This window comes from Choloepus didactylus, chromosome 8, assembly GCF_015220235.1.
Source record: "Choloepus didactylus isolate mChoDid1 chromosome 8, mChoDid1.pri, whole genome shotgun sequence".
NCBI classification, from domain to species: Eukaryota; Metazoa; Chordata; class Mammalia; order Pilosa; family Megalonychidae; genus Choloepus; species Choloepus didactylus.
The window spans coordinates 49148836-49173208 of record NC_051314.1 but is presented as its reverse complement, the minus strand read 5'-3'; the positions used below and the strand labels follow the sequence as shown (position 1 = coordinate 49173208).

General features: G+C 34.4%; 1 protein-coding gene across 29 annotated transcripts in view; it reads right to left on the bottom strand.

The window, feature by feature from the left end:
• PPFIA2 (PTPRF interacting protein alpha 2) overlaps positions 1–24373 on the bottom strand; it is a 531438-nt gene that overhangs the window by 115962 nt on the left and 391103 nt on the right. For all 29 annotated transcript variants that reach the window (XR_005218603.1, XR_005218602.1, XM_037848402.1 and 26 more), the window contains 7 exons: positions 22909–23130; positions 13258–13404; positions 12059–12193; positions 6578–6661; positions 6173–6304; positions 4486–4548; positions 462–553 (listed from right to left, as the gene is read on the bottom strand). Coding sequence is in view for 27 of the 29 variants with exons in the window: in XM_037848402.1 (XP_037704330.1) it covers positions 462–553; positions 4486–4548; positions 6173–6304; positions 6578–6661; positions 12059–12193; positions 13258–13404; positions 22909–23130 (875 nt within the window). In the remaining 2 variants the exon portion in view is untranslated. The remainder of the gene's footprint in view (positions 1–461; positions 554–4485; positions 4549–6172; positions 6305–6577; positions 6662–12058; positions 12194–13257; positions 13405–22908; positions 23131–24373) is intronic.

The window sequence follows — 24373 nt, the reverse complement described above, 5'->3', positions numbered from 1 at the left end:
TTATTTCAATGCTGCAGGTACATGTGATTTATTCTTCCTTCCTTAATAGCAACTATTTTAACAAACTAGATAGATGTTGAGACCATAATCAATGACATTTCTCCAGTCACATTAGCAGTTGAACACATTTCTGCATGTAGAGAAAATGGTTGATACCTCTTCCTGGAATTATATATAGTTCATATTTTTTTAAATTTAAGGATCTTTCTATATATGTCTGTCTATATAATTAAAGAAAAAGAAAGGTAATAATTTAAATTTTGTTACATATCTGCAGAAAGGATTTTTATATTAGAGAATTATTTTGGAAAATAAAAACTGTAATTGGTAAGTAATCAAATGGGGTAAGACTACTGAATAATAGAAAATACTTATATTTTTTATTTGAAGAACTAAGAAGCTATAAGGAAATTTATATTGATTTATAGTTAACTACAGAAAAGCTTTTAATTTAATGTTACCTTGATATTGTGGGTTCAATTAACGAGCCAGTTCTCATTTTCAGTTGGTCAAGTTCAGATCTCAGTTTTTCAATTTCTTCTGCTAATCTTTCCTGAAAATCAAGGAAGTGAAACTAAGTTGATATGCATATGCCAATAATACCAAAACTCAGTACCAAATCAAGCTTAATGACTCTACAAAAAAAAGGGAAAACTGATGGACATATATTTATTAAAGATTATTAGATGTGATAGGAAAATATTATACCTGAATTTTCCCCTTAGAAAGAAAATGTGAACAGCAGAAATGAATAACAATTTATCTACACTCCCAGGCATTAACTATTTATAAACTATTGCAAATTTTTGGGAATACTAGGCTCATGACCGGCTGTGTATATATCACTTCAAAACATGGAGGAGAAATCCTAGCCAGTTTCAAAAATAAAGAAAAATTCCTATCTATGTGGTAAGTGAAGAATTCCTATTATTCTATGAGAGTTAAAGGATATACGGTTGAAGAAGAAGGAAGATTGCATCAAAAGAACTGAAAAAAAAAAAAATTAAAGGAACCACCTTTAAGAAAGAAGGTTAACAACCTAATGTGAGTTAAAATTATTGGCTTGATATTGGTACAACTATTTGCCCCTCTAATATTTTTCTTAGATTAGCATTATCAGTTTGGTCTTTATAAAGATTGTGTTTGTCTTACAACCCTTAATTAAATGCTCATGTGAGCACTACATTTTGTTTTAGTGATTATAACTTTTATAATATAAATGTTTAATTGCGTCCTTTTAGATTTTCTATTGATTTTTTTCACCCTTCCCAGTGTCCAGTGCTTGAAATTTTACTTGACATACAATTCTTTTTTTCCCCACACTTTTGTCAACGTAGGCTTTGCAATGGTTTTCTTATCTGCCTTTTTTTAGTTTTTACTGCCATTATCCTACCCTAAGTCCTTTTAACCTTTTTCCTAAATTACTTTACCCCCTTCCAAAGATGCATTACTGTGCTGTGTGTGTCATTTTAAAACATACGTGTGCTCAAATAAATCCTTTGTTTAAAAGTATGCAATGATTTCTTGTTGTATGCATTAATTCATTTGTTCATTATTTCCAAACATATTACTGAATATCTTTTGTGTGCCAGGCACCTCAGATACAGTAGCGAAGGGATAAAATCTCTACCCTTGTGTTATTTACAATCTAATGGAAAAGACAAACAATAAATAAATAAAGTGTATAGGAGTTGGGGGGAAGGAGCAAATAGTGGGGTCATGGAATGGCTCACTGATGAGGTCATATTTTGAGCAAAGACCTAAATAAAAGGAAGGAATGAAAAATAGTCATATCTTGGGAAAACTTATGGTAGATAGAAGGAACATCAAGTGCAAATACCCCGTAGTGGGAAGGGAAATACTTGATGAGATAGAGGGTAAAGAGGCCAGTATGGCTGGATTGGAGATTTATGGAGAAAGGTAGAGGTAAGTTTTAAAAAAGTGTAGATGTGGGGAAAGAATAGTCCTGCAAGGCCTTGTAAACCATTTTAAAGACTTTGACTTTAACTGTGAGCAACAAAGGAAATGACTGGACGGTTTTAAGCAGAAAAGTGACATGTCATTCTGATCGATGTAAAGCAGTTTTTTAAATGAAACTGGGAAGTAGGAAAGAAAGAAAATCACTAGAGGGCATGCCAAAAGCACAGGCAAGAGAATGATGGCTTATGGACAAGAATGACAGGAGGGAGAGAAGGTCTAGATTTTGGTTATATTTAGAAGATAGAACTAATAGTATTTATTATTGTACTGAATGTGGGGCATGAGATAAAGACAGGGGTCAAGAATAACTCCAAGGTTTTTAACCTGAGTAACTGATGTGATTTACCAAGAAGACAGCTGAAAAAGCAGATTAGATGGTGGCAGTGTGTGTGCGGATGGGGGTGTGCTGTTAATTTTGAGATGCCTATGATATTAACTTGGCACTTGGATATACAAATACTATTCCAGGATAAAGGACCAGTAGGTGATCTAAATTTGGGAGTGATCAATTTATACGTGGTATTAAAATCCATGATATTAGATTATAGCATCAGGGATTGAACAAAGATAGAGAAGAGATCAAAAGATGAGCCCTGGTAACTTCAAATTTTAGAGATAGGATGCTGAGGAGAAACACTGAGAGAGCGGGCTGAGCATACAGGGGATTTTGTTGATTACTTGTTAGTTATATACGGTAGAGTGAAAATTCAAGTATTACAGAGGGCTGAGGGAAACGGTCAGATTAGGGAACGTGTCAAACTGTATAGGATGAGACTCCTAGGAATGAGATATGACCTGGGATTTGCTTTTCCAGTGACTGACATAAATGAGGATGCAAAGCATGAAGTGATGAGTACTGCTGGTTGCTTAGGCAAATTGTTGAAACCACAAGGCTTGGTAGGTGGTGTGAAGTGGGTTCAGGGCATTTTGCCAGGAACACACAGAGCTTTGGATAACATAATATTGCATAACAAGATCAAGTCCAAACTGCACAATCTGGTCACAAACTAGTTTTTTTTTTAACACATATTGGTTATAGCCAACTTCTGGTGATTCATCATACTAACTCCATTTGTTTTCCTTGTGCTGTTGCATAGACTCTGTTCTGGGCATAGAATGTCCTACCCATCTTCTCTGTTAGAATCACACTTGCTCTTTAAGCTGATGTTGTCTATTCCGTGGAGCCTTTTTGAACTACCTCAGAAAGAATGAGTTGCTACCTTCTAGGTGCCTTCTAGGTGCCATAATATATTATGAGAGTAAATCTATCTATTGGGCGATTGTGGGCACCCAGACTGCAGGGACCAAACAGTTGTGGGGTTTTTGTACTTACCCTCATAATATGTAGAATTCAACAGGGTTATATACAATTGTTCTCTCCTTTCCTTTGTTCTCTCATCTTTCTCAATGATGACTATATGCTCTTCTCCTGCCAGCACAAGCCCATTTCTCTCTTCTTTCCTTCTCTCCCTCCTTCCCTCCTTCCTTCCTTCCCTTCCTCCCTTCTTTCTTCCCCTCCTTCTTCTCTCTCTCCATCCCTTCTTTCTTTTGTTTAACAAAAGAATATGAATTACCTTCAACAAACATTTGTAGATTGCTTAAGTTAGAAGATATTTTATATTATTAAATTCTATTTATGATCAACAAAATGAAATAAGACAAAGTTGCTGACTTGGAAATATTATAGGCTAACGGAGTAAAAACATATTAGCAATCACAGCTTTTACGATTTGACAATCTTGTCCTTGTCTGCCTCTTTTACCACATATCCTACAACACAAATAACTGATTTCAGTCAAACTGTTATGTATGATTATTTAAAATACTACACTCACTACTCATTCCTCCCCTACCCCCAGGATGTACCCGGGATCATGCCACATGCCCTGTCTTTGAAAAGAGTCATACCTCAAAGCTTTAATCAAATATCACCTCCCTCAAACCTTCTTCACAGCAATGAGGTACTACTGTCTACCTTTCTCATTCGGCATGTGTCATCTGCTATCCTGCCAAAGCATTCATCCTTTTTAAAGGTGTGTTCCCTCTCCTCAGATTTTTCAGCTAGGTTGGAATTAGAATCACGTTTGCAAATATGTAACTTACCACAATTCTTATATATAATGAGCATTTAATAAATTCCAGTTACAATGATATCAGTTGCTAGACCCAAGTGAGTGCATAATTATTATTCCATTTTTAGAAAGTAAAAAACAAGGCAAAACAAGAACCTGTTAGAAGTCAAGTACTGATCATCCTTGAGGGGATGAGTAGTGATCGGGAACTGACATGGAGGCTTTTGGAGTGCTAATTTTTAGTGTGTTGAGTTTGTAAAAATTCATTGAGTTCCTTAGATATTATGCACTTTCCTGTACATATAATATAAAAGTTACAATTTTTGGAATGATAACATTCTAATAACTATTTTAATTACAATTTATTTTACAACAAGATAGCCATCAGTGTTAAATAGAAAAAATGGCAAAAAAATGAAAGTTTCCATAATACCTTATCATGTAAAGATTCTTCAAGATTCTTTCTGAAAGTTTCTGATTCTTGAATTAAAACATTCTTTGGAAAAAAAGCATAGAAAAAGATTCATAAATTATACAGAAAATAAATAAATATGCAAATAAATGTCCAATCACTCAAGAATCTTCTTTGATTTCTTCCTTAACACAGTCACCTTTTATTTCCATGGAAACCAAGGTTCAGTTGAATCTTTAAACATAGCATAAAACACAAATTTTGTGTTTCTCAAAATTTGAGAATGAAAAACATTCTGAAATTTTGAGAAATGCATAATTTAAATGACAAATTATTTTTTTGTAACACTTGTATGGACATACAAAATAAATATTACCTTTCAACTATTTCTGTTTGTCTCACCTCAGACTACTTTGTAAATTAGAAACAATCAGAACTCAGAACAAATTAGAACTCAAATGAACTCATTTTTATAATCTAAGGAGAGAGGGAATCAATAATCTACAAAGAGAAGAAATCAATTGATTAAAAAGAATCAATCAATTTTCTTTTCTTTTTTTCCTAAGGAGAGAAAAAATTCTAGACATCTATTTCAAATATAAAATTAATAATTTATAATAATAGTTCAATTATTAGAGAAATTAAAATGACATTCAAGCTATTTAAGAAACCAATGATACAAGACACAAAGATATGGAAATAAGTTGCATCATAGATAGTTAAAAGAATCCTTGACATAAAATTATTACTGTTGTTCAGAGCTTGCACCTGTCTTATACTATTACAAAGCATAATGTAAAATACTGTATTCTTTATGATTTATATAGGAAAATTAAATTAGCAGTACAATGATTGGCATAGTGGCCATGTCTTGACATTTGGAATTGAATAGGGGAAGAAGGCATGACTTCTAAATGGGTAAGGTAATCAAGCCAATTTAACATTTCATTGAACCATTTTCCCTAATTTTGATTTATTAAATGTAGCAGGAGAAAATGTCTAGAATAGTGACTGGCATTCAATCTAAATTTCCAAAGCAATTTGTCCACATACTTTTGTTTCCAGCCCCTACCATTGTTTATGCTCTGGAATTGGCAACCAGATCACAACCAGCTGGTCTGGTAGCTGCCAATTATTAATGAGACATACATAATTGTAAATTAAATTGCAGTCTGTAAAGTAGCAGCTTTGAATAATACAGGTGAAAATATCAGGCTCCCTCTAGCAGGGATTGACACTTGTTCTGTTGGTCATATAAATTCACTCATATTTTAGATTTTTTTTAAACCAATAGCAGATAGATATCTGTCACTTGAAACAACTGAATAGTTCAGGGCAAGCTTCCACCTCATTTCAAAATATTTTTGTTTTATCACTTTTCTTTTTTTGCATACTAAGTAAAGGATAAATGGCATAATTTCACTACAAATGCACAGCATATTTTAATACATTTGCCTTACATGATCATGCTAAAGTGCAAAATTTATACATCATGCAACAATTTTTATTGACTTAAAAAGTAGGTCTTTAAATTTTTTTTTTAACTATTCATTCACTTCTAAGAATACATCAGGCATTTTTTTTTAAACACTAAGGAAAGTAAACGGATCGCCTGACCATTACAATGATTACAGCAGTGTGTGAAACAAACTTGATTCAAAGAATACTGTTAACTGTTAATGCTATCCTACTGCTCTGTCCATTTTACCTTCTCTTCTAGGGCAGCCATTCTTTCCTTTAAATGTAGCTGTAGGCGTTCATTGGATTCAGTCAGAAGTCTGTCCACAGTATCAGATAATCTTTTATTGTGTTCCTCATTCATTTTCTCTCGTTGCCTAGCCTTATGTTCAAGAAAAAGAAAAAAAAATAGAAATTTGACATGATAATCACTTAAAAAATATTGGATTTGTCTTTGTATTTGTGCTAATCTTTAAATTGAATTCAACTTTACTTCTGTGTTGATTAAATTGGTAGAAACATTTTTTTTTCCTTTAAAATGCACAGGGCCTACCACAAGATTTTATATATAATCCACAGTCAAAAAAGATATTCATTTCTGACATGCAGAATATAAATCTATAAACTTGAAATATGTGAGGTAAAATATACATACTCTTTGAAGCTCTTGATTCTTCTCTTCAAGTTGCCCTTCTAGATGTCTCATACGTTCTTCAATGTTTCCGTGTCTCTCTTCAGCCTGTAAGAAATATGAAGAATGCACCTGAAATGTAATATTTGGCTAACTTTTTTCCTCTAAAGAAATTTAAATAAAATGTAAAGCAAGCTACTACCAACTGCAAACATAGTTTTCAAAAAATAAACTTTGTTTAAACAGGCAGCTGAACAGCATTGCTTGAAATGTGTCAGCTACAAAGGCCTGTTACATCCAAGCATCAGCAAAACATTGGAGTTATTTATGAGCAATGAAATCAGCCAAATGTAACATGCAGACTGTGCATGGTTTGAACACAAACCTGCCATTGTCCAATCTTAAGCTCCTGAAGCACTGAACTGCACAGATGGTCGATTATCAATAAATAAAAGTAACATAATTTTTATAAATGAAAAGAAAAACTTAGATGGATTCTATTTAGCAATAGAAAGTAAAGTCCAGTAGGACTACCTTCCTACGTATGGAGATCATTTCTTGTAGTTTAGCTTCCATAACATATTGATAATCATCAGATGAGGTAGAAGAGGTTGGATCAGACTAACAAGTCAAGGAAAAGGAGAGGGACAAAATTGAAAAATCAGAACTAAAGACACTGACACTGAACAGAACATAGCACAGAATGCTTAAAATAAAAGTGTGACAGCAAATTTAATACTTTAATTGACAGAATTTTATGTGGAAAGAACTACACTGATATCTGGTGACCATGATGCAGTTGATGGTTATAAATGAAAAACAGTGATATGCTGAAATAAAAAGCTGTCAACCTAACATATGAAGGTTAGTGATGACTGGCTGAAGAAAGGCTACTACAGAATGAAATAAAGCAACTCTGAAAGAGTAATGTAACAATTGGAATTATGGGAAACCAAACACTAGAATATGTCTCTGATAGATTGTTGTAAGTTTTATATTTTTGTTTGCTTTTTTATCATATTACTTAAAAAATAATGGCAACAATGTGTTTCAGTGTTAAGAAGTATGCAGTATGCTAAGGCAATGACTCAGGTGTAATAAATTTGGAACAAAATTTAGTATAAACCCTACTCTGCAGACATAAGAGAAAAAAGCTAAGTCCTGGAGTTAATTATTAAGAGTCTTCAATTCAAGCAGGATTGAATTTCCTCAGCAACAGTGACAAACTTATGAAATGACTTCTGGTCTCTGAATACACATTATGACTATAAGTCTAGAACCTAATTGCTTAATCTCAGATATAGGTTTAATTTGAAATTTTAAATGAAAATGATTCAAGTTCCTAAAATTATCAAGTTGACAATAATGCTTTGACGATGAGGAAATTTATCTGTGATCTCTCCTAAATTATACTGTGGCCCACTTCCAAACTGCTTCTACATTGATTTGTTCCTATGGAAACACAAAATAGTGCCCTGAAGTCAATAGGATACACAGTGCCTTTGCAAGCTGTTTGGTCATTTATGTGTCTTGGATTTGATTGTCAGGTGACCACAGGCATAAAGTGTTCAACACACATGACATTGCTGATAGCCGAATTGTATTAGTATGTTACACACAGATTACATTAAAATTATGTCAACATCTTAATAATTACAAATCAAGCAACCATAACAACATTAAAAGAACTCCATGTCATGACTACAAAGTTTAACTTCAGAGCTTATTCTATCACATTTTATAAATTCATTCTAAAACAGTGAAATTTACTTTATGCAAAAATAAGCCTATATATACATATGTCGTGAGGTATCTGGAAAAAAATGGTAACCTATTCATATATTGGTTCATATGAATATGTACTATTTTATGCAACAAATTCCAATTTAATCTATGATATAGACATTTAACATTTCAAATCTGGTTGTTTATGCAAATTATAACTCAACATTTGCATTTCGTAAGACTTTCCTTCTGATTTTCTTATTTCATAAATGAGGAAAAATAATGAAGGAATAACAAATAATCCATTTCTCTCCCTACTTCTTCCCCACATTTCCAAGCAGAAACAACATAGTGAGCTACCATTGACCCTAAATGAGGCAAAATGGTTCTATAACACCATTTAAAACTTAGAGTTCAATTAAGAATACAGTAAATGGATCAAAATTTTGTTGAAATTACATAATCTAAATTCATAAAGGCATCTGTACTCCTTCAAAAGTTCATTTTAACAGCCATTTAGTGGTACTAAAGTTAATCAGGTGACTGAGTCAAGGTAATCAAATTATTAAAGCTTCAATTTCTATAACCATTTCTTCAAAAATCCTTTTCAAAGGTCATTCAAAGATCTATCTGATATGAACTAATAAGCATGGCTGTGTTCCAGTAAAACTTTAATTACAAAAATAGATTGGGAGCTGGGGGAAAAAAAAAGATCTATTCTGTTCCCATCTTAACTATTGAAAACTTATCAAACATTTCAGACATTCGCTTCAGGCATGGAAAATAAATTCTGTCATGTTAAAATTACTATGCTATTGCTGATGGTTTTTATTGGTCCTAAAAAGGTATGAGATGCATTTCTTGGGACAAACAAAGGAAGAATGAAATCTTCAAATGCTATAAAAATATTACATGCAGAAGGAATTGTTCAGAAAAAAATTTAGTACCTAAGGAGCTTCCATAATGAATTAAGTTACTGATAAGAAACTAAAAATTGTATATCTAAAATAATGCTGTTAATATATAGCCAGTCAGAAGAAAAGGTAGTGAAAAGAAGAAAGAAGCAGGGTGAATACCAACATTTCAAAAATTTTTAAGAAAGGTAAAATTCTACTAAAAAGTGAGAAAATCAAAGGGGTTTAGAGGAAGTGGAATTTTGACAATATACTAAATAAGGCAAAATGAGAAAATTGTTTTGGCTGCACAAGCGAATATAATAAATAAAATTAAGAGCTCAAGAAAATAAAAATGAGATGGATAAAATAGAAGAAACTCCTATTCTAGTTAATTTTTCATATTTTAAATCAAGATTTTTAAAGGGATATTTAAAGTCACATACATCAAATATTGTATTTTAAAGATTGTTTTACTTGCCATCCATCATAAGTTAATTTGGGATAAGTATTTGGTGAATTTTAAATTGCGCTTCTTTGGTGAAAGTCCAGGCTTCCTTGTGTTTTGCTCTGGATAATACTGATGATTCTTATATTATGCCAAAACTTTCAAAAAAGTTATTTTTCTTGTTTAGCTACTCATCTAACTTCCCCAAATTAGTGCAAATCTATAAGATAAATTTTTATCTTCTTTATGTCCCTTACATGAAAAGTGTCATTTATCCCTATTATAGTTATTTAAAAGAAGTGTTTACAGGAAAAAAAAAAAAAAAGATTACTGAGGTATTTACATATTGTATGTAATTTAGGGAATATTTTTAAATTAAATGTTATATTTATCACTACCTTACAAATAATACATTTCTGAATTTACCAGAGGGATTTATAGGTAGGGTCTGCAGCTATGGAAGAATCTAAATTATAATCTTACCATACTTAGACTCATGTTTTATTCAACTAAATACTTCAACATTCTATAGACAACCAACTACCCCAATACTTTCTAATATTACCCATCAGTAAAATAAGTTGAAGAATTGGAAACACTGTGAGATCATCTATCTCAACACAATTGATTGACAACAAAGCCCGTTTGTGGGGACAATGTTTTGAAGATAAGCAGATAGAAAAAAGAGGAAGAAATTACTTTGTGTAATCTAATCTGTCTTTAAATTATTTCAACGTGTTTGTTGAATCAAATCAGTGACATAAACCAGGCAGAAAGACTTATAACCATGGAAATAAAACAACCATTCAACTGCCTCAACATGTCACCTTTTTACTGGTAGCCGCATAATATAAAATAGATTTGGAATCACAAATCAAATATTTTTAAATCATTAACATGGTTAACATTTACACTTAAAAGGAGCCATAGAATATACTATCTGAAGCAGGGGATTAATAAAATAATTTTCAAGGTTCACCGACGATCTTTGACCTGTAGGGACATTAAAATGAGAATGAATGAAAATAAATATGAAAGGAAAGGAAACTATGATATGAAAATTATCTTCTATAAAAGAAAATAATGCTTCCATCATAAATGTCTTTAGGATAAATTAATTAAAATACTGCCACTTTTAATATACCAAGAAATATGCTACTAGGGCACCATAAGGCACTTTGAAATCTTCTCTATTGCTGGTGATAGATTTGTTCTGATTCATACATATATGCAGGGTCACCTGGCGGGCTAATCTCAAACATTTCTGTAATTGTCAAGGGAATTGTCTGCACCTGTGAAAGGATTCATACTGTAAGCTCACCCTCATCAGACAAATGCTTTATTCAACTTGTTGCTCCAGCATTCTTTAGGCAACCAACTACCCCAATACTATTTAATGCTGCTCTGCTTTGTCAAATGTTTACCTTTTTTACCACCTGATTAACAATCCTATTTTAAACAACAGGCAGATTATTCTACCGTTTCTCATTAATTATTTCAGGAAAGCAGGTGGATGGCACCTACTTTTCCTTTGCTGCTTCAATTATTTTGGTTAATCTTTGATACCAGAATTTTTAACTTGAAGGTCACATACCTCTATCACCCATTTAGTGTGGTGCTCTGGAAAACTTAGCAATTGGTAATGATTGTGTGAACATTGAAAATGTGTATAATTTTGAACTGATGTTAAAAGTCACACATGCTTTTATTGACAATATCTGGACTTTAATGACATGCATAAAATTTGAGGTAATGCCATTTCCATATGACCGTAAAGATAATGTAAAACTAGTCTTTTTAACATTACAATGGTTGCAAAATTCTAAAAAATGCAGTTAATCTTGAGAAGCTAGTGGTCATGGCGTAGCATATCATTTTGAACATTCTTCAGAGTACTATTTATTTTAATTGGTTCAGAAGAAATTGCTACTCTGAAGTCCAAAGGCTTTAAACTTAGGCTTCTACAAATCTAACTTTAACATTTAACAAGTTTTATCATATTATGGGCAGAAAGGAATCAACTGTTTATGATATTTCCTATACTTCTAATACTAGACAATATATATTATACCTATTATATTATTATATCTCATGTACATATTAAAAATCATCATTGTGTGTTTATCCTTTGTGATTATTCTTATGTACAAATATTACCATGCAGCAATAACCATGACAACTACATGAAATACTGTTTGTTTTTGTTAATGTTTATATAGGCAAGGGGATCATCACATTCTTATGTCAATTAGTCATGTCAGCATAAATGAAATATTTGTAATAAGAAAAGTTCATCTAAATAGCAGTCAGAAAAATGCAATAAAAACTTCATTTTCAAAGAGCCAAAGAAAATCTTTTTCTAAAAAAGATTTTAAAAAGTAATTTTATCAGTTACTTCAGCAAGTGTAACTAGGCTAACCATTTGTTTTATTGCTGTACCTTTGTCAGGGCTGCAATTCTCTGAGCCAGTTCAGCCTCTACTTCAGGTAAGGTCTCAGCCTTTCGCATAGTCTGCTGCAACTTTTGCTCAGCAAGTTCAAGACGCTCTTGGAGCTGTCTATTCTTTTCTTCCATCTGAAATAGGAAAGGTAAAAGAGACAATAAAAAGGTGAGAGTTAGGATAGCAAATGCCAGACATTAGGAGCTTGGGGTGTAGCCATCACGCAAGATTTAAAACCAGCAACTGCCATAGCCAAATGTGCAAAGTAATGATTGTTCTAATTTTTCATATATTACTTATCTATATTACTTACAGAAATTGAGAACATGAAAAATATAGAAAAGCAATAGAAAATAAATTAGCAATGTACATAAACTTAAATGTAATAATCTCAATACTAAGGCTTCTGATGTACCACGATAGCAAAATATTGAAAATCTTCTTGTTAGTCCAGTGTGGGGGCGTAGATGTACCATAATGGTCAAGAGTTCAAGATTTAGAGACAGGGTTAGAAAATTTTTTTCTGTGAAGGGCCAGATAGTAAATATTTTGTTTTGTGTCATATGGTCCCTGATTCAAGTACTCAGATCTGCTATAATAACGTGAAAGTAATCACAGTAATGCATGTGCGTGTCTGTGTTCCAATAAAACTTTATTTACAAAAACAGACAGCCAACCAGATTTGGCCCATAAGCTATAGTTTGCCAAATGCTCTAGAAATAACTAGATTTAGGCTTCCATTATTGGCTCTGGCAATTACTATCTGTGTGACCTTGGGGAATAGTTAATGTCTTTGAACCCTAGTGCCCTCAGTGTAATGACTGTGCCTACTTTACCGTGCAAAAATAACCATGACAACTACATGAAATACTGTTTGTGCAATTACAATTAATGAGGCAATATACAATAAAATGCTTAGCAGAATTCTTGGTATGCATCTGGAACCAAATGAAATAAGTTGTTATTTTTATTATTATCAAGAAAAATAATTCCTTATTTATTTTCTTTGAAAATAAATTATCCATTGAAAAACAGATTTGTTGAGTGAGTTCCATTCTAAATTTTAGAGAATAATTAATTGCCAAAGTTGCAGTTCAGCCCTTTTGTTTTTTATGTACTTTTTATTTACTCAGTGATTTTCGAGAATGGTGAGAACACACATACGGACCAGAACAAAACCAAGAGAGAGATACTGAACCTGCCGTAGGATGGCCTCTTTATTTGCCAACTCATTTTCTAGTTTATCATTCATGTCATGTATAGAGGTAGATTCCCTCTGAGCACTGAGGTAACGCTTCTCAAGAGTGGTAATTCGTTCTTCCATATCTTCCTTCTGTGCCATGGCCTGAAATTAAAAGAACAACAACAAAAAAACAGCTCAGTTTCTTATATAGTTAAATGTATTGTCTAGTTATTTAAATAAAATAGTAAGATATGAAGGCTACTGTTTTCTTGAAATAAAAATCCATTCCTTTTTTTTTCATGTAATGAATGCAAAATTTCATATAAGTTTTGCCAAATTACCTGTCAGAATTCTTCTGATATCTCGGATATACCAAGAGCTTCCTGCCTTCTGAGAATGCAAAGAAATACATTTTGAAACTACCTAGTGCAGAACTGGCGATGTAAGAAAAGATGTGGCAGATAAATAAGCTCATGATGCAGTAGAGGTAAGTACAATATGGGCAGAGTTGCAAACAACTAGCTTTAAGATGCTTTGCTGCAACTCTAAATTGCAAAGCAATCTTCAGTTAAGAGATAAAAAATACCATCAGTACTCTCATCCTCACATATAAGGGAGGTCAATCAATGATTAAAAGAAGAAACAAAATACAGTAAATTTTATTCTTATTCTCAAATGAACTGACCAATTGACTTATGAATGTAACCATTTCCCTAGTTATATATATTTGTAATGCACACATAACACAAGAAAAATAAATTATCTTTGCAAATGGAATAAAATCACTAATTTATAGACAATAACATGGAGACAATTATACCTTTCCAACAGCTTACAAGAGAACTTATTTGTTGGTAGATTATTACTTTATTGAGAAAATGTTTGGATAAGTCCACAGAGAAGTGAACTTCATGGGCCTTGTTTGGTTTCCTAAGAATGTAGGAAGCTCCTTTGTATAAGGAGCCTGGAACTGAGGAGGTGCAGATGGTTTTCATATAGCAATGTCTCGATTCATTTGAATACCCTACCTGTTCTAAATCAACCCTTTACCACGCTCTCCCAGGTCCTGAGCTAATCCTGCCAGACACACAGAACAGATAACTTGTCTTCCAATTTTCCTGAAGAAAAATGTAGAGGCCCTTAAGTGGGCAGTACTTTAGCTTCCTGACCTTCCCTCACCACTATCTAAAAAACTAATCACATAAATAACAATCCTTAACTTCTAGCTTCCAGTTTAGAACAAGCACTCCACTGTCTCTCAAAGATTAATCATTATTTGTGCTCTGAGTCCTATTCTCTCTTCTTTAGAAGCCCCGATCACTTTTATCTCCACTATTTTCATGATGATGATGGAAGAGGTAAAGCCCAGGACAACAGGTGAAACAGTGAAATAGGCTTACAGAGCAATGCATACAGGTTGGAGAAAGGCAAAGGAAAGAGGGGTGATAATTCAAAGGAAATAATATAAGGATGACAAATTATCTTTCAGCTTGAACACTGATTATAATTGAATTGAAAAGGATTTTACCAAACTCTTGGAGTGTGTGGGAAGATTTACCATAGGCTTTAACAAAAGTAATTAATAAAATCTTAGAAAAACAGAAATTTATACAACAAAAGACAATGTAATTATACTAAACTACTATTTTGATCAGTTGTGGAAAATATTTACATAGTCATAACAATGGAAACACTGAATGAGACTATGACTACATTTTGATATATCTATAGTGGAAGGATGGGTGGAAGGGAAAGGAAGAGAGGGAATAAAAGCTAAAATCCTCCTCTAACATACTAGCAAGGCACCATAGTTTAAATAAAAGAAAGAAAATACATAAAGGAATGAGTAATGGCTATGTGTTGAAATTAAATGTCTCAGAGAAATGGGATGGGAGATGGGCATGGACTGTGGGGGGGCGGTGTGCATGTGTAGATTTATACCCTCTTGACATTATTTGACTTCTTAAATTATGTATACAAAAATTAATTTAAAAATAATACAACACCATAAAACTCATCATGCTGTCCCTAGTCCTTCCATCCATCTACAAAACAGATCTTCCTCTTGTATTACTGGACAGAGAATGATGATAAAATTTTCCACAGAAGTTTAAGCTCCATCCTTGAAACTCCCTTTCCTATTCTCACTTAATAGCCTAATCTGTCATCTTGTGGTTGGTTTTTTCTCATGCTTATTTATTCCCTACCCTGTCACCCAGGAGTTACTTCTAAATGCCAGTCAGATCATGTTGCTTCTTGGCTTCTGAGCTACAAAATCTGGCAAACAAGTTGCTCTATGATCTGACATTTCTCTACCTCTGTGCTTTCATTTCTACCCTGAATGCATTTTCCTTGCTTTCTTCGTCTGATCACCAAGAACTAGTTAAAAACTACTAGGTTAATTAAGTTAGCATAAAAGTTCAATGGTATTAAATGCAATTAATCTATCAATTTGCCATCAGAGTAGCGAATCTGATCATTTTTTTCCCGATATTATCTGTATATACACCCTAGATCTTGGTAACCCCAAACACTATCTAAAAGCTTTCATTATACATTTGACTTTTTCTATTATATATTGTTTTAGCTCAACGAAAGTTAAGTTTTTCTGTTATAAGATCTGTTGTGGGTTGGACTGCATGTCTCACAAAAAGGCCTAACACCTCGCCCCCTTCCTGTGAATGTGAACTTATTAGGAAATAGGATCTTTGTTAAATTAAGTTGTCCTTATAAACGGAGACACAGGAGGAAGGCCATGTGAAGACAGAGGGGGAGACTGGAGTGATGCGTCTACAAGCCAAGGAATGCCAATGATGGCCAGAAAATCCCAGAAGTTAGAAGAGGCAAGGAAGGAGGAAGGATTCTCCCCTAAAGGTTTTAAAGGGATTGTGGTCCAATACCTTGATTTTGGACTTCTAGACCCAGAACTATGAGACAAAGAATTTCTGTTCTTTTAAGCCACTGGATTTGTTCTATATATATCTATATATGTATTTTTTTTTTTAATGCAGCTATAAGAAACTAATTACAGGATCCCTTACTGGTGCTTACCATTTTATATACTGCTGATTTAATTTTTATACATAACTCTAGGGTGATTAAATCATTTTGTGGCTTTAAGAGAAAATTCGGAATATAGTCTGCATATATAAACTCCTTACTAAATTTCAATAGCAATAAATTCAGTAAAAAAACACACATATGCATCTTAAACATGAGCTTTGGAATAGTAGGTAGTTTGGTCTAAATCCTAGTTTTTGCTACTTTATCCTGGATAAGTTACTTCTCTATTCCTTATGTTCTTTATTTTTTATTGGGATATTAATATCTATTGCACAGCATCACGATTAAAAATTAGATTATATTTTTTAAGGGCTCTGCATGGTGCCTTATACAGAATATACAATATATAATAGTTACCTTTTTATTATTAATTACTCTTATGCATACAATTATCTGCTCTGACTCTATGGCATACATTAAATGCAGGTGTCGTTCCATGTGACTTTGATATTGCATTTTAGATTCCATGAGTCATGTGGGAGATTCAATTTTTAACTGCAGGCATGTTGCCAAAAATAAATTTTGAACTTACAAGTCAGAGAAATAGCTTCTCCCTCTGTGTCATTTGGAAATTCTAAAATAAGAAGCTTTAGCTAGTCCCTGAAAATTGCTACCCAAAAAATAAGGGGAGGAGGTGAATGGTGGAAAGATTCAATCATCTCTTTACCTAAGGCTTATGTATAAATGGTATTTCTTCATAGAAAATAAATATAACTCTATAGTAACTTAGATTTTGTAAAGTGAAAAATATAACTCGAGGTCTCAGGAAACAGAGATCACAAAAATGACTTGCATTCATTCATTTAATCACTAGTGAACTTTTGAATAGTTTTTAATAGGAAGTTGGAAAGATAAGCTAGTTTTATTTGCAAAAACAAAATACAATTTAAATACTTCATTACCAATTTTAATTCTCTGCATAGCTATCTATTTCACTGGGAACTAATTATCCAGATCTAATAAGCAAACTTCTTGATAAAAATTTGGAGAGCTAAGCCTCAGTGATAAGTTTGTCTATGTTTTCTAATAATGTGTGCTGTGCTTAGCTTTAAATCAGTTACTCTACTCTGATAGTTAACAATCAATCTAATGATAAACTAAAAAGCTTAAAAAGAAAATAATATTTTGTGTACATTTCTTAAAAGAAAATTATATTTTGTGTAGATTTCTTTCTTGAAAAAGAATTATCACAAAAATGTACCTGCAACCATTAATGGAACATAATTATATAATTTATTTTAGGTGTATCAATTTGTCCTCACATGCAAAGCAATATACATTTGGATTTTAGTTCTTCCCTTAACAAACTCAGCAAATATTTATTGCTTACACAATATAAAAGTATACTATGATAGCAATGCTATAGGAGTAGCCAAAAGAATTAACTTTTGTTTTTGTACTAAGAAATCTGCAATACACTACATTGTGTGTGACCACAGACCAAGAACACACTACTATACAGGGGAAAAAAAAAAAAAAAAAAAAAAAAAAAAGCTGAGTCAGGGGCTTTTATTGTATGTGGTATCACTTTTAAGTACATGATTCTTGTAGATTGGAAAGAATGAGCCAAAGATTGACCATTGAGGGGGCAGTTATAACAATTGCAGCTGCATTTTTTTAAATGATAGTTGCATCTTGTTCATTTTGGAAGCAGCACAGAGTGGACGAAGCACAGTCTTGGAGGCCAGGCTGATCCTGCATCTTCGTGGTACGGGGGTGGGAGGGCACGGTGGTGGTGTGTAACCCAAGGGTAAGGCTCACCTCACTAAGCCTCTAGTTCCTCACCTTGGAAACATGAAGATAATAACAAGTAACTTCCCTATAGGGCAGCTGTAGGGAATTAGAGAAATTAAATGTAAGGCACCTATAACAACACATGGTTGCTCCTCAAGAAATCCCTAGCAGACAGAGACCATGGCCTAAGACCTGACTCTTTTCAAAAATATTTTATTTGCTCTGCACAGTGTCCTGAAAAAGATGTACAAACTAATTGATGCATTCAGAAGGGGAGTCTGGGTAAGGGCTCCTTGCACAGGTCTCATTAACCTGACCAATTCCTACTGGCTTATACCAGCATCTCACATGTTTATACTGGCTAATGGCTCTGAAAACATTTGGGTTTGCAACTTCACTTCCAAGGTGGATGATGAGGGAATATTCTTTTCTCATGAAACTCTTTTAAAATATAACTACTTAGAAATTATATAGCTGATAAGAACATGTGAGAACACCCTGTCCATTAGAATGGATGCCTTATAATAGAACACCTGGCATCAGAGGGATGATGCTTTCCATCTGACTGGGCTTTTTGTCACCTATATCCAGAAAATCAAAGGGTTATTTTTAAATGGGCAATAATAAAGGGGGAGCTTGATATACTGCCCTACATGTAATTGACACAAGATTAGATAAACATGAATAATCAGAGTCAATGAGTGCTACAAAGGAAAGGAAAATGGTTAGATCTCTGGGACCAAAAGAATTGAAGAAATGCAGAATGATAATAAGCTCAAGAAATGGCCCTGGTGGCTTAACAGTCAGAAATTCTAATGATGCATTAACAGAGACACAAAAGATTTTTTTTTGAGTGTCTGTTACATGTTTAATGGCTTTGTAGATACTTGGAATGGAGGGAATGGTGAACAGACAGACAAAAATATTCTAGAACATGTGGATCTTTATATACACAGGCACACCTTATTTTATTGTGCTTTGCTTTATTTTGCTTCACAGGTATAGCATTTTTTTGTTTTGTTTTGTTTTTACAAATGGAATGTTTATAGGAACCCTGTGTGTCGAACAAGTCTATCAGCACAATTTTTCTAACAGCATTTGCTCACCTCATGTCTCTGTATCACATTTTGGTAATTCTCCTAAGATTTCAAACTTTTTCGTTATTATTATACCTGTTGTGGTAATCTGTGATCAGTTATTGCGGTCGCGGTTACTGCTTCTAGGGGGAGGGGCGGCCAGTAGCTGAGCCCTCAGCTCTCGGGGCTGCTTAAAGGGTACCGGCGGCGGGGGCTCTTTCCCGGAGGCGAGGGCGAGGCGGAGGACTTGGCCGGGTCCTCGGCGGGAGGCGTGCAAGGTGTGGAGGGCGGCGATAAGGACAAGACACTCTTCATCCCGTAGGAGTATGCGCCAAAGAGATTTATTCAGGGGTGATTACAGGTTATATAGGCTGGTAAGAAGGGCAGGGCTGGAAAGGAGGTGAAGCAGCCTTAAATGGCAATACTGAAGGGATAGGGGCTAGGATTGGTTCTGAGAGAACGCAGGAGCTGTTGCAGCGGGGCGGGGGTTGTTCTGGCCACGGTGCATGCGCGCTGGCGGTGGCAGGAGTGGCCTTGGCACCAGGGAGTGAGTGGGTAAGATAAGGAAGTGAAGAAAGGGCAGTTGGGAGAAAGGCGGTTTCCTCCGGCAAGCCTCCCCTGCCAGTGGCATTTTGGGTGAGGAAAAGGGAGCTGCCTTGACCTCGCTCCCCAGGCTCGGGGGGGCTGCAGAGGGCACTCACGCCCGTACCTACTACCCTCCCCAGGGGGTGATCAGGTCCCCTGGCCCAGGCCTGGCAAGCCGAGGTGCAAGCTCAGTCACCCGCAAGTTATCTTGGATGTTACTATTGTAACTGATTTGGGGCACCACAAACCATACCCAAATGAGATGGCAAACTTAATTGATAAACATTGTGTATGTTCCAACAGCTCAACCAACCTGCTGTTCTCTTATCTCTCTGCCTCTCCTTGGACCACCATCCCTGAGACATAACAATATTGCAATTAGGCCAAGTGATAGTCCTACAATGGCCTCTAAGTGTTCAAGTGTACAGAAGAGTCTTTGTAAGGCCATAGCTGTCATAGATATTGATTCCTGATGGATCTGGGCAAAGTCCACTGAAAACCTTCTGGAAAGGATTCACCATTCTAGATGCCATTAAGAACACTTGTGATGCATGGGAGGTCAACATGTCAACATTAACAAGAATTTGGAAGTTGATTTCAACTTTCATGGGTGACTTTGAGGGGTTCAAGACTTCAGTGGAGGAAGTAACTGAAGATATTGTAGAAATAACAAGAGAGCTAGAACCACAAGTGAAGCTGGAAGATATGACTGAATTGCTGCAATATCATGATAAAACTTGAACTGATGAGGAGTTGCTTCTTACGGATGAGCAAAGAAAGTGGTTTCTCAGACACAGACTCTACTCCTGTTGAAGATGCTATGAACGTTATTGAAATGACAACAAAGAATTTAGGTTATAGAAATTTAGTAAAGCTGAAGCAGAGGTTTGGAGAATTGATTCCAATTTTTAATGAGGTTCTACTGTAGATAAAATGCTATTAAAGAGCATTGCATGCTACAGAGAAATATTTTGTGAAAGGAATGGTCGCTCAATGTAAAACTTCATTATTGTCTTATTTTAAGAAATTGCCTCAGCCATCCCAATCTTTAGCGACCACCATCCTGATCAGTCAGTAGTCATCAACATGCAAGCCCTTATACTAGCAAAAATATTATGACTTGCTGAAGGCGAAGGTGATAGCAATTTTTAGCAATAAAAATATATAATTAAGGTATGTACATTGTTTTCTTTAGATATAACACTATTGACACTTAATAGACTACAGTATAGTGTAAACATAAGTTTTATATGCACTGGGAAACCGAAAAACTCATGTAACTAGCTTTATTGCAATATTCGCTTTATTGCAGTGGTCTGGAAGAATGCCTGTAGTTGGGGAGCATGACATATGGTAAACAATTAAATCAGTAAAATATATATTGTGTCAGATTGCGGTAGTGCTGTGGGATAAAGAAGTGAAAGAAGAGGGACAGTTTATATGCGTAAGTAGAAAGTTAGGACAAAACAAAATGCAATGGAATCTGTCCAACTTGTTTAAGGGACCACCTTAACTGAACAAAGTGGGCTGGGATGAGAGAGTAGATCAGTTCCACGACATAAAATGTTTGGTAGTGGAGATTGTGCATGCTTGTAGGTCACTGCAAGGACTCTGATTTTACTTTCAGTAGGATAGGTAGCCATTGGAGGGTTTCAAGCATAAAAGTGACATGAGCTGACTCAGTATCACAGATTATTCAGACTGCTGTTTTTTTGAGTATCGACTAACCAAAGGAGGCCAAAGACCCATCAGAAGACTGTTGTATTAATCCAGTGAGAGGTCACAGAGTATGGACCAGGAAGAGCCATGAAGTTTGGGAGAAGAGGTCAGAGTATGGATATATTTAGAGGAGAAGATAATATGATTCACTGTGTAATCAAAAGTGGGGTGTGTGTGGCAGACAGGTGCAAGGACAGCTCCAAGATTTTTTTGGATGAGCAACTAGAACAGTGGAGACACACAACTGAGGTGTGTCAGACTGCAAGAGAGTTAGAGTGCAGGGAAATATCAGGAAATTGGTTTTGATGATACTAATTTTGTGCTACCCATTAGAGATTTTGATGTAGGCATGTGGAAATCACCAGAGGAAAGCAAGCTGGAGATATGAATTGGGAATCATAAGAAATAGGTGAGTTCTGGAGCGATGAAATTGCATAAACTCACCAGGGGAGTGAAGGTAGATTGAGTCGTCAAAGCACTCTAAGGTTGGGAAAAAGTTGAGCCTGTAAAGGAGCCTGAGAGGGAGTAGCAAGTAAAGACGGAGGAAAATAAGGAGAGTGTGCCGTGCTGCTAGCAGGGAGGAAAGAGTTATAATTTGCTCAAGTGCTTCAAAGGACTGAGAATTGATTCAGCACACTGAGGTCAATATGACTTTGACAAGAACAGTTTTAATGGGACAGTGGAGGCAAAAGTATGATACAATGAGCTTAAGAGAAAATGGGGAGAGAATAATTGGATAGAGAATAAACAACTCCATTAACAACCAGTTGATTGTATGCAAAAGATACAACAGATAAATCTACATGATTTAAAAGAATATGTAAAGAGGAGGAAAGTCACTAAATTAAATTTCTATAAATATAGTTAGTTTTCTTTTTAATTGAGCAGAGTGAGAAAGTAAAAAGATTCCAAACTTTGCTTCTTGGCAGATAAGATGATTCAGCGATGTTGCTAATAAATCATCTCCTTGAATCTTTTGTAATAACTTTAAAATTCTCTCTCTCTCTCTCTCTTTAGACAAAGTAATGCTAAGTCTAGCAAAAACTGAATATATAGAGAAAGAAAGGCTCCCACATTCACACATATACATTCACATTCATAGACAAAAAATAAGAGAAGTAATGATTTAAAGAAATTTCTTTGTCCATTACCGTATTCTAAGAGTATAGCAAGACATCTTTCATATGCACATCCTGTGCTATTCAACATTAAAAGCTGAAAACTTTGAAGAGTTCATTAAAAACATCACAAAGTTTTTATTATATCTGTGACTAGATACCAATGATTTCTTTCCATACATATTTAAAGGGTTAGAGAAGTAAACTATTTTTGCCTCACTGAACAAGTTTCAGAACTAATATAATTCATACCAAATTATAGTCTTTGGGGAAGATGTAAAGAGTACATGCCATTAGGGGAAATTATGGAGATAGCACCTTAGAGGTAGCAATCAGGAAGCAAAGACTTGAAAGCGTTATGAATCACTTACCTCCCTAATGTCCCTTTGATATTTAGTGTTCATTTCTTCTGTTTTAATGAGATCCTTTCTTGCTGTCTCTGCTTCCTGTTCCACCTCCCCTACTCGGGAAGAAAGGGCTGCTAAACGTTCTTTCATTTGTGCCATTTCATAGTTTTGCTTTTCAAGCAATTCTTGTAGTTCGATTATTTGACTAGTTTCATCAGTTGAGTCTATAGAACCATTGGACAAACGCTGCAGGAAAAGAAAAAGAAACGGCACTTAAGATTTTCTTCAACTTTAATTTAAAATTCATGCACTTAAAAAAATGAAGCTGATAGAGCTTTCATGCTGAGCTATAAAAACTTCTGAAAAGAACTGGTTTGAGAGGAAAACTAAGTTTCTGAGCAAACTCTTATTTGACATTAAAATATAAAGGTAGATCAGTAATTTTCCCAAACAAATCAACAGATACATTTGAAGCAGAAGCAATAATTTATATAGCTTAGCACAAAACACTGGTGTTTCCCAAACATTCCATAAAGGGCACCTATTATTTTTATCAATTATATATATATATTTATTAATAAATTATTTAGTTATGCAGCATAGCATAATATTATTAAATAGTAAGTAAGGATACAGAAACTAGGTAAGATCATCTATTTTTCTTCAAAATCCTTTGTTGATTTGCAAGTTTTATTTTCAGTGACATTCAGAAAAAAGCTTTCACTATAAATATACATATATATATTAAAAGGTTATTTCTGCTGTGAATTGACATATCTGGAAGAAAGGTATAACATAGAAGAGTCTTGGTTTCTATATTGCCATCAACATAAAATCCATGTGTACACATAACCCACAGGAAGGAAGTTAAAATGGGTTAAAAAGTCTGAGACTGGGTTTTCTTCTTTCTGCAATGGCTGCCTATAAGCCAGGGTGACCTCTATCTTCAGAGTTACACCTAACAGTCTAACTGCACTGGAGAAGTTTTGAGGTGAAGACAGTGCAGCAATTTGGGAGAAATAAGTGCTACAAGAAAAAGAGCACAACCAAGTAAAAACAGACAAGTATGAAGGAAAAACCAAGAAAGTACAGTCGGTTTAGCTGTAAGGCTGGTTATGAAAACACAAATTTGTTCCAGTGTCATTGGTATACTAAGAAACAATTTGAACATGATGTGAATTTTGTGTTTTCTTGTGTGATTTTGTCCCTGAGAAGTACCAGGTAAATGCAGAAAACTGCATCTGGCTGAACCAGGCCGTGAAGGACTAACACACAAAATGCACATGCACATTCCTCAAACATTTAACAGCTACCTCAGTTCACCGGGTGTGTTATGATTCATGACCATTCACATCTGGTTACAACTCTGATTTCAGATATCCCTTCTCCCAACCCTTCACAATAACTTACAACTATAACCCTTCTAACATTACTTCCATAACCGAACTTCAGGTCTTTTTCATATTTATTACAGCATTTACGTATTTCT